Genomic DNA, 15,950 nt, shown 5'->3' with positions numbered 1-15,950 from the left:
TTTAAGATATCCCAGATACTGGAGGTACAAAAAGTGCATAAGAATACAGACCTTGTTCTCATGTAACTTTTCTGCTCAAAGATCTTCTTATCCCTTTTGTATTAATTTATTTTTTCATTTTCTTTTCATTATTTTTACATCAATGAACTCATCATTCAACACGAGGACTAGAGCTTTGAGAATAACTAACATTTATGTATGTGGCCCTTCTTCCTGTCTCTGGGCCTCCCATCACCCTAAATCTTGTTTCTTATTTTCTTGACTTTTTAAAAATAGCTTGATATATTACTACAGAATACATATTTTTCATTTTTTTAACTTAGAAATATGAAGTTGACTTTACTCTTTTGCAATTTATTTTTTTAACTCAATATTAGACTGCTAAGATCCATCTATACTGTTGGACGTCGCTATAATTCATCTGTTTTTAGGTTCGCTAATATTCTGTCAAGTTAGTAGACCACAAGTTATCCATTATCTTGTGGTGGGCATTTGGTTTGTTTCAATATTTTCACTGTTACAAACAGTAGTGCTATGAACATTCTTGCACAAGTTCTTTGCTGTGTATGTGAAAGTTTCTTTTGGGTAGTAATCTAGGATTAGAATGGTTAGGGTATATGAATATTCATCTTCACGTGGCAATGCCAAATTCCTTCCCAAAGTGGTTGATCCAGTTTACGCTCCCACCAGCAAAGTAAAGAACATCCTGTGGATCCATTGTCTTCCTCACACTTGGTATAAAATGGTATATGGTTTTAATATGCTTTCCCTGACCACTAATGAAGGCGACTATCTCTTCATATGTTTATTGACCACCCGGGTTCCTCTTCCGTGGAATTCCTGTTCATGTCTCTTGCTTATTTTTCTACTTGATTATCTTTTTCTTCTTGATCTGCAGGAGTGTTATATTTCCTTTGTTATTTTTGGTTATATTTTTTGCAAATATCGTTTTCCCATTTGTAACTGGCCTGTTTGCTGCTTTATGGTGTGTTTTGATGAGCACAAATTTAATTTTTAATATAGTCAAATTTACCAATCTTTTATAGTTAGACCTTTTTGTTTCTAGTTTAAGATGTTCCGCCCTTCCTTAATATCATAAAAAATATTCACTTATATTCTACAAAGATTTGTAAAATTTTACTTATGGTTTTTCAGTACTTGATCTGTCTGGAGTTAATATATGCATAGGGTGTGAGGCAGTATACAAATTCCTTTTTTGTCATACATATAATCATTTTGTGCAGAACCATGTTTTAAAGAGTTTCTCCTATTTCCACTGCTCCGGCTTGCTATCACTGGTTGTTTTTTTTTTTTTTTTTTTTTTTTTCTTGAGACAGAGTCTTACTCTGTTGCCAAGACTGGAGTGCAGTGGTATGATCTTGGCTCACTGCAACCTCCACCTTTTGGGTTCAAGCTATTCTCATGCCTCAGCCTCCTGAGTACTGGGATTATAGTTGCACACCACCATGCTGGGTTAATTTTTGTATTTTCAGTAGAGACAGGGTTTCACCATGTTGGCCAGGCTGATCTCTAACTCCTGACCTCAAATGATCTACATGCCTCGTCCTCCCAAAGTGCTGGGATTACAGGCATGAGCCACCACACCCAGCTAGCATCTCTGTTTTATATTACAGTTCCATGTGTGAGTCTGCTTTTGGATTGTCTAATATATTCCTCTGCTACACTATTTTAAATGCTGTATATTTCATACATGTTGGTATCTGGTAAGGCAAATCCCCTTGCCCTCCTACTATTCTTTTTCAGAATGTTCATTGTTTGTTTGTTTGTTTTTGAGAAAGGGGCTTGCTCTGTCATCCACCCTGGAGCAAGTGCAAAGTGTAGTGGTCCAATCAAGGCTCACTGCAGCCTCAACCTCCTGGGCTCAAGCAATCCTCCCACCTCAGCCCCCAAGTAGCTGGGACTACAGGCATGAGCTAACATGCCTGGATAATTTTTGTATTTTTGTAGAGACAGGGTCTTGCCATGTTGTCCAGGCTGGTGTTCTTTCTTACATATTTTAGAATCAGCTTACTAAGTTCCATAAAAAGTCCATTAGGCTTTTGATTGGAACTGAATTGAATTGAAAGATCGTTTGGTGAGGGAACTGATGCCTTTTCAATACTAAATGTTCCTACTCATGAATATGGCATGTCTTTTCATTTATTTAATACGTTTTAAACGTCTGTCAATTAAATGTTATAATTTTCCCTGTAAAAATACTGCCTGGTTTTTGCTAGATTTAGACCAGGGGACATGCTTTTTTCTTAATGCTATTATGGTAAGATCTTTTTAGTTATATTTACTGGCTTTTTTCTTTTTTTGCTTATATATAGAAATGCTATTGCTGTCTGTTGATCTCATATCTGGCTCCTTGATAATTTCTCCTTTTTTTCTAATACTTTTTGTCAAGAGATTATTTTCTACATAGTCAGTCATAGCATCAATTTTCCCTAGAAGTTACATAACTTTTGTTACATTTACTCACAGGTATGTAATATGTAATGTTATTATACACAGAATCATATTTCAAATAATTTTATTTTTGGCTGGTTCATAGAAATGCTATTACCGTTTTAAGATTAATTTTATCCTCCCCATATTACATATGGGAAAACCGAGGCCTAGAGAGTTTAAGTAACTTGCTAAGGGTCACAATGCTAGTAAGTGGTGAGCTTGGATTAAGATACATCCATTTTAACTCCAGAACCCATGCTGTTCTTTTCCTGTTTACTCGCAGTGCATAGCGAACTGTGTATATAAGACCACTGCTAAGAAGCAAATTACACAAAATCCAACTTTTGCCTTTTTGTCTCCTCCAACATTGTATCACTCTCTTCCAGTTAATAACACTTAAACTAAGAACAGACTCATCTGTTCCTAAACCTTTATATTCTGCCCCATTTGTGACTAGGATTTCAGATGGCTTTTCCAATCTTTCTAGATGTTCACTGAAAACTTTCTAACTATGCATATCTGGAAAAGTTTTTCCATGACTCTTAGTACAAAATCCTTCTACAACCCTCAGAGAAAGTTAGTGTATAACCTACCTAAGTCTTTAAAATGTATGCTATGCTTTCAGCAGGCTAGAATAGTTCTTTTGGAGTTTTTCTGCTCTGGTGGGTAAATTCACATTCAATGAATTTCTGAAAATACATGTTCAGTTGCCAATGGGCTTGCATTTTGATATGCAGCTTATAATATGCAGTTAATAGGCAGGAACTGCTCCTGGAGCGCTATTTTGGACTGTGAAACATTTTTCAAGCCCTGGTGATCGTCTGATTAAATCTGAATTCATACATTTTTATGAATTCACGAGTTTCATAAGATTCAAAAAACCATAACTTACAGTAAAAATCACCTGTCAATTAAAAACAAAAAACAAAATCAAAGCTGTTCTGAAACTAGAATAGACCCGTGAGAAGAATTAGGGTGGAATGCAGTTTCCCATAACTGAAGAAAGGACCATTTGAGGTGAAAATCTGTGTAAAAGCAATTGTTCCCACGCTAATGCTTGATCTTACATGCTGCTATTCAGCACTACATTTTATAGTGAGATTCTTCAGCCCAGAAAAGGGTTACTTAAAAGTATACGGCATTAAAAAAATAAAAGTCTAGGTCATTAGTTGGAACTTTAAGATTAGTAAAGGAAAAATTCAATATGATTAGCATTCAGATAATCATTCTTCCTTTCAAGGCATTGTAAAAACTAGTCATTATTATGTTTACATAGAGAGCACATATCTGCTTACAACATACATAACTGTAAAATAAAATTAATCATCCTCATTATCCTTAGCTCCTGAGGTAGAATCAAAGGAAGAAGATGAGTTTAATTACCCAGGATCACTTATAAAGTTAGGGCCAGACCGGGAAACAAACTCTAGTCCTTGATCCTCTCCTTGGCCTCCTAATTAAACTGTTTCTTGTGGGGCACAAGAAGGAGGGTGAGTCAGTGAACTGGCTGGGAAATCTGACAGAGAGGCACCGCTGCAGGGATTTTTCAGCATTCCATCTAGACTAGACCTGAGACAGAAACTGATGACAAGTGGGCTTTCTCTCAGGGGCTGTGAAACATCATTACCTATTAGTCATTGATCACATAAGCTCTAAAATGTTTTTTTCCTAAACTTCCCATTGGGAATATAATGAATGGAGCTTAAACAATGGGAACTTGGGCTTTTATGACACTAGGCTCCTCTTCTGTTGACAAACACCCATCCCTACACATACTCATTGTGTTTTCTCATTCACTTGTCTGCTCATGAGACACTGGAAGAAGCAGGATAAACAGCATTAACTACTCCTAACAGTAGAAGGTAGGGAAGCTGAGAAAAATGTTCTTTACATGACCATATACCTGCTGCCCCAAATATTCAGCCATGGCATTGCTGCCCAGTCTGCCCTATCAGAAGGTGCGGTGGAGAACAAATACAGCAAATGGAAGAACTTACCACGTAAGCAAGGTGTGACCTAGTGATTATGGCTGTGCTTTTACTGGCAACAGTAATGCTCAGAGAGGAGCCAGCAGCCAATCGAGGCCCTCGGTCTTCTGACAGGGACACCTCTACTCTCACCTCCAGCATTGTCACTGTGAGGCCATCTGTGACTGAGATCTCCATGCTGTCTTCCCGGGTAGAGGAACCATCATGTATATACTGCAGAGCATTTTTCTCAACATCCTCATAGGTGAAAGTGTCACCTTCCAAGAACAAAACAAATTGCAAACGAGTTGCTTCTGGGAATAATGCTTTTCATTATATAGCACCTTTGTTTTCAGGACTTTAAGGTTCATATAGGATCATAACTCAGGGAGTTACAGGCTAATCCAACCGCTCACCTACTATAGGATTCCCTTTACACCACCGTTGAAAAAGGGTAATTAGTTTCTCCACTTTTCAAGGTGGGAGGATCATTGTTTTACAAGATAGCTAATTCCACTGAAGATAGCTCTAGGTTTGTTTTTAAGTTCTTAATCATATTGAGCTAAACTCTGCCTCTATAATATCTAGTCATTATTCCTAGTTCTAGAAAAATAAAGAACAAGCCTCTGTTCTTTATGACAGCTCTTTTGGAATCTTATCTTGATACTGAAAATTTTTTGAAAAAGTTAAGAAAATAAATTATACTTGATGAACCTTTAAGAAGTTTTTGCTTTATTTGGAGTTTTTAAAATTAAAAATGAAAAAAATATACTTTAAGTTAGAAACCTAAACTGTGCAGTCTGGAGTACTAATTCATGAGAAATTTGATCGGCATTACATAAAAAAAAATTTCAAGTTCACATACATTTGTGGAAAATATGAATAAATAAAATTTAAGATATTTTTTATACTGCAGGATTCATTTTAGTATATAAGTATTAAAACTTCTCAGACTTGTCATGGAACCCTTTTTATGAGAAATGCCTCTTAGTGCCATGAGCCCTAATGATTTCACAGAACACAGTTGTGAAATTGCTTTTCTTGGATATTATATTCAACTCATCTTTTGATAGATTATTAGTTCTAATAACTAGTGCTATGTATTGAGATTGAAGAATTTACTCATTCTGTCTATTCATCTTCTAAGCCTTCTGTCTCAACACTGTGTTAATGTATTTTACTGGTGCTAGTGGCATTATGCCTATGAAAACGTAATAAAACTAACTTTTTATCAACACCTTTAGATTTTATATGTTAACTGCACATATACAGATTAAATGCAATGTTAAAGAAATTAGACAATGACTGTTATGTTCCTAAAGTAGTCCCCTGGGAATGTTTCAAATCTATTCTAATGACATTTCTTTAGTTCAGTAAATTTTTGAGTCTACCTTTGTGACTCCCAAATGCTTACTGGTTGTTCTTTAAAATTCCATCTACCATCAGTAGCAAAGATTAGCCCACCAGTGATATTCAGAAGGATGGATTACTGCATCTCTAAAAGGAATCATACAAAGGTTTTGAGAAAGTAGAGATTGTTGGAAGAACATATAGCATCCAGAGGTGGGTACTTTGAAAAGGATAATATTCACTTCAACGCATAAGGGCTGACTATTAAAAAATTAGATTCACTTGTGTTCTTTGTGTTTTTCTGTACCTTCTAAATAATAAACATATATTATTTTTTATAATCAAAGGAAGCACAGTAAGAGTTATTTTGGAAAGCCGATCACATTACCACACTGTTATATCACATAGATAATATTTCAAAAATGTGTTCCTTTTTTTAATGGATGAAGATAGATGTAGTTAACACTATCAGAGTCACAGCGCTAAAAATATTGTGAAGATTCACATACCAAATTAAGACCGATTCATCTCCACGAACAGTGCTAGGAAAGTGGCAGCTGATCCCTCATATGGTGTCATTTTGAATGCATTTACTCCAAGTTTCAGAAATCACCCATTTCACCTATAGTTTAAGGAACTGGTTTCACAGGGTTCAGGGTGGGGCTGGGGGCAGGTGTGGGGCAGGGATGGAAGTGGGAACACGAAGATGTCTCAAATATCAAAGCCAATGAAACTACACACAAAATAGCTCCTCATAGTCTGTATCACAAAGACGCTTTGCTCTCGTCTGAGACACATAACAACTGATTGTAGAGCAAAAAATCCTCCAAGCAGGTCAGTGACAGAGTGTGTAGGTGTGTAGCTACCTGTGGCCATCGGCCTTCGGAACTCAGCTGTATGCTTCTTAAGCACACCATGCTGTGGAGGTCTCCGAAGCTCAAAGAAGAGTTCTTTGGGCGCTGTCTCAGCATCTCTTACTACCACCTGAAGTCCTGCAGCAAGGAGAAGGAAGCGTGGTGAGAGAGAAAGCGTATGTTAAAGACGACAGACTATATATTAAAACCGCAGGCCAGGCTAGGAGTCATGCTGTGGGTAATCTGATTGTTATCAGAAAGCACTGCTTCATTCCAATCAGGCACAAAAGAGTAAAAACAGATAATACAGTCAATTCCCATACTGCAAGTAGGTTCTTCCAAAAGTTCATGTAAGGCAGTTCTGAATTTAGAACACCTTTTTTCTTCCATACAAATGACAGCATGCACAGAGGAAGCCCACAGGTAGCTCAACCCTGACTAGCTGGGTTAGATTTTCTTCCAGAAAATCCTCCTATAAACTGTTTGGCATTTCATTGTTTTGTCCCTTCTTATTTTTCTAAAGCTACAAAGAGCCAAGTGAGCAATGATCACAAAGGTGAGGTGCAAGGTTAAAGTGACAGGCGTCCTTGTACACATGGCTTATTTGTAAGTTTGGTAATAATTAATTTTAGGCCAAACCCCATATGTAGAAACTGGATAAGGATCTCTAGAACACACCTAACAAAAATCACAATACCTACTGTTTATTAGTAAAATGTTCTTGATAAAAGAATACATTTCTAAAGATTAAATTCACTAATTAGTACATATAATTATATACAAAATAACTGGGTCAACTCTAGTTCTTCACAACTTCTGAAGCTTCTTGTGACCTGACATTTCTCCTGCTACTCTTCACTTTCTAAATAGAAACAAGAGCCGCCATTGAAATCCTGCTCCCCTCTATGTTCTTCTCACCGCTCTATTACTTTATATTTTAGTGATGGCATCAAAGCAAACTCCCGGAAAATCAGTTCCGTGTTGTGTTCCACCACTGAACACTGGCCTCTGAAGGCTTCATTTCCTTCTCTCTGTGCGGCTTCTGTTTGCATAGAAATGGGCAGGAGGAAGGATACAGGTGAGAATGCAGGCAACTTCTGGAAGAAGAGTTTGCTTTTTTGGCAACCATCAAGAGGTTTGAAGAGGGGCAGCAATATGATCCCATTTCCAAAGCCATGTTTCTATCAAGCTCCCAGTTCTTACCTACAGAAGTGCTGCCTCCTGGGCTGACCGCCAGCCGTGGAGCTGTGACCTGGAACACTGGCAGCTGCTGATCACTGTGAAGTAAGTGAATGGTGAGGACCATCTCCGGACTTGTGTGTTCTCCATCTGAAACTAAAAAGGATAAATGCACACACACACACACAGAGACATGCACACACACACATGAATCAACTTGTAGTCTGGTCATCTTCAGGCAGTTTCCACAAATATGTAGCTAGAAACTTTTTTACACTACTTTAACCTTTGAAGAGATGCTTACAAATGAAGAAAGTAAGCAAGCAAGATACTGTGAGCTATTCTTTTTTCTATGGATAAGAAAAAAGATAAAGAACCATAATAACAAAATCATTCTAAGAGGCTACTTTCACAACAAAGGTGATCTTGATAAATGTTAGTGGAAAGGAAGGTAACATAAAATCTGCACCCATAGATGCTACTGGTAAAGGCTTTTGATTATGGAAATATTTCTTGATTCAACTCATTCCCTTATTATTCCAAATAAATATTTTCTTTCATGAACTCTTTTAGAAGTGGCATGTCTATGTCTCATTAGAAAAGAATACTTTCGGCCGGGCACAGTGGCTCACACCTGTAATCCCGGCACTCTGGGAGGCCGAGGCAGGCAGATCACGAGGTCAGGAGATTGAGACCATCCTGGCTAACACGATGAAACCCCGTCTCTACTAAAAAATACAAAAAATTAGCCAGGCGTGGTGGCAGGCACCTGCAGTCCCAGCTACTCAGGAGGCTGAGGGAGGAGAATGGCATGAACTTGGGAGGCGGAGCTTGCAGTGAGCCAAGATTGCACCACTGCACTCCAGCCTGGGCGATAGAGCGAGACTCCGTCTCAAAAAAAAAAAAAAGAATACTTTTAAAAGGACAGACAATACCCATACCAATGTCTCTAATGTCATTAGTTTGGAAGTAAGCAGATCCATTTTTACTTGGTCATGATGCACAATGACATAAATAGTGAACAAAACAGTGACCTTAAGATTTTATTTCCCTGGATTTTTTGACATCCAAGTGAACACACATCTCTGAGGGAAATACGAGAGCAGAATTGCCTCACCCTTGATGCTTATTTCCACTTTTCCATAACTTAACACCCTATCTTTTCCCCAAAAGCCAGTTTTGGAGGGATATTTGCATCATCAGCTCATCAATGTGTTTATCTGTAGTGGTCTTTAAGAAAACTGCACTGTTAATTATTTTAAATGTGTGATAAGCTTGTCTATGCGTCGGTTATGAGAAACTAGTTTCCTTCCTCACTTTCTTCTGGACTTACTAACAAGCCAGCAAGAATCTTGCTTAAGCAAAGTCAAGCATTGCTCAGCGACGTGTAGTAATGATTCTATTCAAGTTTTAGATTTGTCTTTCCCTTGAGACAGATCTGAAAGATATGGTTAAATTTTATAAGGTACACTCCATGTCTTGGAGATGTTCAGAAACAGCCCTATTGAAGGTAAGACAACATTATCCATGTGAGAATGAAGGTTTTATGGCTCTGGTCATTCAGACAAGTGTCAAAATTATTGTCATTGCTTCTTTACATTCAATCTCCTCTCTGGATCTTCAAAAATAGGCACAGATGGTTCTTAATTATTGGGGATTTGGTGACAAGCATACAAACTTTTTTATAAGTTTTAGTGGATTCAGGATTCTCTGATGTCCCTGTAATCTAAGTTAAGAACTAGTTGCAAAATGCAATCTTATTTTACTTTATATTTTACATTAGTTTTATTTCTGAGTGGGAATGTCTTAGTCCATTTTCTGTTGCTTATAACAGAAAACCTAAAACTGGGTAATTTATGAGAAGAGGAATTTATTTCTTTCACATATGAAGGCTGGGAAGTCCAAGGTTGAGGGGGTACATTTGGTGAGAGCCTCCTGGTGTTGAGGACTCTGTGAAGAGTCGTGAGGCAGTGTAGGCAGTCACGTGGTGAGGGGGCTGAGCTTGTGATTTTAAGTCTCTTGTTCTCTTTTTAGAAAGCCACCAGCTCCCCTCCCATGGTTAACCATTAATCCACTAATCCATTAATGATTAAACCATTCATGAGGGCAGAGCCTTCAGGTTTCAATTACCTTGTAAAAGCCCCACCTCCCAATACTGCCACATTGAGGATTAAGTTTCAACATGAGTTTTGGAAGGGACATTCAAACCATACCAGGGAGGAAGTCCAGGAAGCTTTCAACATCCTTATTTTACAGGACGAGGGAAAAGGTACAAAATTAAAGAGCTTTGGTCACATCATACAGCTGTTTAGTGTGAACAAGGCATATTCTTGACTCTGTAAGTAAGTGGAAAAAAGCTATTTTTTTGGTGCATATTACATAACTAGCTATCACTTGGGTGCAGGGTTTTGCAAGCAATCATATAAACTTCCAATCAAAATGTCAGCAACTGCATATTTATCCCTCTCTTTAAGGAATGTCTCTAATTTCTTTGAGAAACAGTCAAATGCCTTTTTGGGCTAAATGCCCCCTGTGAGCACCACTTGCCTTAAGTGTGTTCCTTGCTCAGAACTGCTCTCCAGAGCTTCTGCATTTGTCTTAAAGTCAGTCAGGTCCCAGGAACATCAGCCTTCCTTCTCATCTTAGCTGATTCACCAAAATGGGTGGTTCTCCTTCATTCTACAAATTAATGTCAGCTCTTGGGCTTTTTCCTGCCTTATTCATTAACTGTCCAATTTAAAATTCTCTCTCACAAAACTCTCCAAAAGGACATGGCTTTCTATTAGATACCAAGGGTTTTTCTTCTTTAAAATCAATAAAAAAGGAACATCTGGCAGAAGCAAGATAATTTAAGGTCAGCCCAAGGTCTAGGCCCATGGGACTGTATAATAGGTTCAAGGATCATTTAACTTAAACTCCTAGACAAGTTAATTGTTAACCCTTCACCTACTCAAGCTTTCAGGTAAGAGTTGAGGCTTGGAAACCAAAATGGCATACTACCATGACACTCACTTTTCATAACCAACACACATACATGTCAGACTAAACTAGCTATTCCATGCTCATGCTCTAAGTCAGAAACTTGTATTAAAATCCTGCTTCTACTGTCTACCTGCTGTGGAAATCTGAGCAGATCATCTACTTTTTTTTTGAGACAGGGTCTCACTCTGTCACCCAGCTGGAGTGCAATGGCACAATGATGGCTCACTGCAGCCTCAACCTCCCCAGTTCAAGCAATCCTCCCACCTCAGCCTTCTGAGTAGTTGAGACTACAAGGAATATTACTATGTGCGTGGGCTGGTCTTGAACTCCTGGGCTCAAGGAATCCTCCCTCCTCACACCTCCCAAAGTGCTGGGAGTACAGGTGTGAGCCACTGCACCTGGCCAGGTTATCTACTTTTAATGACTTGGTATCCTCAGGTTTAAAATGCTGAAAATAATATCCATCCTTAAAATATTGTTATAAGAATTAAATAGTACAATTTTTATTGTAAATTGTTTTATAAAATATAAAAATCTGCTATATATCATTACTGATTGTATGAATTATGTAAAGGCCTATGACTAGAAATGAGCTGATACTGGGTTCATATCAACTGTAACACAACACTGAAATTTACTATTGATTCAAGTGTGATTTTTAATCCTCACAGAAGAAAGGAAGAGCTGGGAGTTATAGAGAGGCAACTCTACTGCTAACATTTTTCTCTCCATGAAATGTAACAGGGCGCATGGAAGGTTGATTCTAATGGAATAGTCAATCCCATCTAAACAGCAATTTAATGATGCTATTTATGGTCAATCATCCTCACTATAGACCTAAACAAGAAAGAAGCTTATCCTATGGTGGCCCAGCATAGATACCAGGTCTGACTCTGCTTTTGCTGATTGGCATCCTGCTTCTATTGCACTATGAGCTAAAACTAGGAATGCAGAGGTCTTCCACACCCAAGTTTCTCGACTTGCCTCTGGGTAGTAAGCCTTTTCCCTCCAGTAACAAGGGATTCCATGAATGGCTCTATTCAAGACTTTTATACAACTACTGTTTATTAGCTAAGTATAATATAGTAATGATTATGTAACAATAATCATTCTTGGAGCTTTATATTTATTATTATTATTATTATCCCCATTTATGAATGAGGCATTCAGGCACAGAGATGTAAGAAACTTTCCCAGGGCAAGCTGAACCCCAGGTCATCTGGATGCAGGGTTTAGGATCTTAGTTACTATTAACTCTTTAATGGATATTAGGACACGTTGAAATTGGGCTTAAACATTAATTTCTTTTTTTTTTTCTTGAGATAGGGTTTCACTATTGTCCAAGCTGCAGTGCAGTAGTGCAGTCATAGCTCACTCCAGCCTTGACCTCCTGGGCTCAAGGGATCCTCCTGAGTAGCTAGGACTCCAGGCATGTGCCACCATCATCCAGATAAGTTTTTTTTTTTTATAGACAAGGTCTTGCATTGTTGTCCAGGCTGGTCTTGAACTGCTGAGATTAAGTGATGCTCCCCCCTCAGCCTTCCAAAGTGCTGGACTACAGGCATAAGCCACAATGCCTGGCTCTTAAACATTAACTTTTAGCATCATTGGTAGATTTTTTTCCTATGACTATAAAGTTAAGCTATTACTATTTAACTAACCATTTGTTTATTTTAGAAGAAATTTGTTTTAGAAGAAAAATTATATAATTTTTAAGTAGTTCTTAGAAAATAGCTAAAAATAATGATGATGGGAACAAAAAGAAAGAACTAATAAGGAAAGAAAAAATTTCACTTTCTAGTAAAATTTAGATGAATCTTTACCTGTGAAGTGGAATTTCACTGATTCTGGGAGACCTAAAAGAGTAAGAGAGACAATCAGTATATTAAACACTTTGGGATCAGAGAGAGATAGGAAAGGTACAAAATAAAGGGCAGAGGTTAGGAAGCTAAAGAATGTTTCAATCTAAATTATTCTTTTTTAAGGAAAGATCACCAGGTCATTTGCTAATGTTATGTTGAATTTAATGGTGTCAACATTAATTTTAAATAGCAAAAAGGACCACATAGAGGAATAATTTTATATCGCAGCAGTTAGCGTGATTTATAATACATTCATTCAGAACCCATTTTATCAGTACATAAAATCCTACAAATCGGTGAATGCGGGTGAGTCGTATATCACTGACAGGAGGACTCTCAGGTGGGTCAATTCCATTGTAGAACTGAGTGATGCCGAGACATTGATTTACACACTGTAACCATGTGAGAGATTTATCTTGCAGCATTTATCCCATAGATTATACAGCATAGGACTCTGCTCTCTCTGAAGAGGCTCTAGGAACTCGGGCGAGTTTAGTGGATGACTTCAACCACGGCTGACATGTTTTCTTTCCCTCTAATCCCAGGATATCCTGTGTTTCTTATAAAGTAGGACTTGTAACATAGGGGTTACAGACCCATAAACATTTTCACGGGCTATTAGTTATCCAGTTACTAAACACTGTGTACAGACACTAAAGAGGAAGCCTATACCCACCGTTAGAGATTTTCAATCTAATTGAGGAGTTAACTGTTTTCTGGGTGATTAAACTTATATTAAATAATGGCAAACATCATTTTAAATGTTTACCATAATCAAAAAAGTCTAAAATTACTTAAACCATGTTCAACTCACCATAAGAAATCACCACTTTTGTGTATGAATAAAGCTACTGTATAAAAAGAATACCCTATATCCATGGTGTTATGTAGTACATACACTTTAAAGATCATAAAGAAATAAGCACTAGTGGCTGGGCGCGGTGGCTCATGCCTGTAATCCCAGCACTTTGGGAGGCCGAGGCAGGTGGATCACGAGGTCAGGAGTTCAAGACCAGCCTGACCAATATGGTGAAACCCCGTCTCTACTAAAAATACAAAACTTAGCCGGGTGTGGTGGCACCCATCTGTAATCCCAGTTACTCGGGAGGCTGGGGCAGGAGAATCACTTGAATCTGGGAGGCGGAAGTTGCAGTGAGCCAAGATCATGCCACTGCACTCCAGCCTGGGTGACAGAGTGAGACTCCATCTTAAAAAAAAAAAAAAGAAAAGAAAGAAATAGGCACTAATATTTTTGGAATAGTCAAAGGCATAAAAATATTTAAGGGTAGGGACATAAAACTCCTGCTTTCTGGTCAGCAACCTTGATGACTGGATCAAGGGAAGAGATAGGGTGGCAGGGATTAAGGGTATGCTGGGCTTTGTGGAAGGGCACACACTGGCTTTAATGAGAAACTTAGTTATTCTTCCATTCAGACTTTCCTTCCATTAAAAAGGTGTCTTCTACCAAATTCTGGTTTTATCCCAAAAGGTTGCCTGCATGCCCCATGGCTACATGAAACCTTCCCTGAGGTACTGCAGGACCCTCACTGGCCTCCCCTTACCCTCGTGCCATCCACTCTGGCCTCCTCATCAAGTCCATTGACATCACTGCAGTCAAAGAGTTTCTTCTGAAAAGCCATTCCCTAGTTCCCTATACCTGAAAACTTCCACTGGGTTCCTCTTGATGTTGGGATAACAACCCAAATCCTTACAGGCTTTGAGGGTCTGTCAGGTATGGCCTCTGTCTCTCCCACCAGATGCATCCCTGCTCTGCCTGACCCTTCACATTTCAGACACAAGGACACCACATTCTCTCCTTCCCCAGGCCTCTGTACCTGGAGCTAGTGCTCTCCCTTCAGGGACATTTTCCTGACCATCCAAATACATACACTTTTCCTCGTCAGCTTCTACCCATCCCTCCACTGCCAGTATCTTTACTGAGCTCTCAGTCTAGGTCAGTCTAATTATGTATAATTCCACCACTAATCTTTCTCCCTCTTCCTCAGAGCTCTTATCCCAGACTGCAATTAAATATTCATTCCTGGGGTTATTTATCAAATTATCTCTCTATACCTCCCTTAAACCATCAGGAGCAGAATCCATGCCTCTTTTTGCTTGCCACTGTATCTCCAAGGCCTCATTCAGTGATTGGCACATAGGAGGCACAAAATAAAGATTTACTGAAAGTATGCCTCAATGCATGAATAAATGGAAAAAAAGAAAAAGATGGAACTGAGTCCAAGTTACATATTGGCTGACAGGTCTCAAGCTATTTTGAATAGCTAGAAAGCAGGGGCACCAAATGGTCCAGAGGACTGCAGGGAGAGTTAGGGCGAGCCTGTCATGTAGAGCCACAGAGAGCAGTTGGGTGCCTCAAAGCAGAGAGGAGAGCATTACCAGCGAACGAGAAGGCCATGAGCTCCTGGAGGTGGGGTGCTGCCGGCGGAGGGCGGTACATGACTTTGCCCTGGTTAATATCCTCTTGCGTGAAATACCGGATAGGAGATTGAGGGTGGTCCCGGTGCTCGATGATACCTGGGAGGAAGAGATTTGGCCTCAGCATCAACAGTAATTCTCATCACTGACTGAATGATTAGAGCCATAGAGCCTGCTCTTTTTGTTGGTGGGAGTCTTACATCCTTCGGAAACTGACTGTTCTCAGGTTGCTCTTGGTATGCCACTCTCTGGTTATTTAAGGAAAGGGCAAATCTGAAACCCAAATGAGTATTGACTGAGATTCATGAAATACCAACCACAGTGTGATGGTTAATACTGACTATCAACTTGATTGGATTGAAGGATGCAAAGTATTGATCCTGGGTGTGTCTGTGAGGGTGTTGCCAAAAGAGATAAATATTTGAGTCAGTGGGCTGGGAAAGGCAGACCCACCCTCAATCTGGGCGGACACCATCGAATCAGCTGCCAGCATGGCTAGAAATATAAGGCAGGGAGGCTGGGCGTGGTGGCTCATGCCCATAATCCCAACACTTTGGGAGGCTGAGGTGGGTGGATCACCTGAGGTCAGGAGTTCAAGACCAGCCTAGCCAACACGGTGAAACTCTGTATCTACTAAAAACACAAAAATTAGCCGGGTATGGTGGCATGCACCTGTAATCCCAGCTACCCAGGAGGCTGAGGCAGGAGAATCCCTTGAACCCAGGAGGTGGAGGTTGCAGTGAGCTGAGACTGCACCACTGCACTCCAGCCTGGGTGACAAGAGCGAAACTCCATCTCAAAAATAAATATATAAATTAAAAAACTAAAGCAGGTGTAAAAACATGAAAAGACTAGACTGGCTTAGC

At 39.1% G+C, this 15,950-nt stretch overlaps 1 protein-coding gene across 3 annotated transcripts in view; it reads right to left on the bottom strand.

The window, feature by feature from the left end:
- FRAS1 (Fraser extracellular matrix complex subunit 1) overlaps window positions 1-15,950 on the bottom strand; it is a 484,406-nt gene that overhangs the window by 111,244 nt on the left and 357,212 nt on the right. For all 3 annotated transcript variants that reach the window (XM_004038871.5, XM_055385587.2, XM_055385586.2), the window contains 5 exons: window positions 15,046-15,183; window positions 12,610-12,642; window positions 7,829-7,960; window positions 6,638-6,763; window positions 4,452-4,699 (listed from right to left, as the gene is read on the bottom strand). In XM_004038871.5, the coding sequence (XP_004038919.5) occupies window positions 4,452-4,699; window positions 6,638-6,763; window positions 7,829-7,960; window positions 12,610-12,642; window positions 15,046-15,183 (677 nt within the window). The remainder of the gene's footprint in view (window positions 1-4,451; window positions 4,700-6,637; window positions 6,764-7,828; window positions 7,961-12,609; window positions 12,643-15,045; window positions 15,184-15,950) is intronic.

The sequence above is a fragment of the Gorilla gorilla genome, chromosome 3, assembly GCF_029281585.2.
Source record: "Gorilla gorilla gorilla isolate KB3781 chromosome 3, NHGRI_mGorGor1-v2.1_pri, whole genome shotgun sequence".
NCBI lineage: Eukaryota > Metazoa > Chordata > Mammalia > Primates > Hominidae > Gorilla > Gorilla gorilla.
The sequence above is the reverse complement of the archived record's forward strand: the minus strand, read 5'-3'. Positions and strand labels throughout refer to the sequence as shown.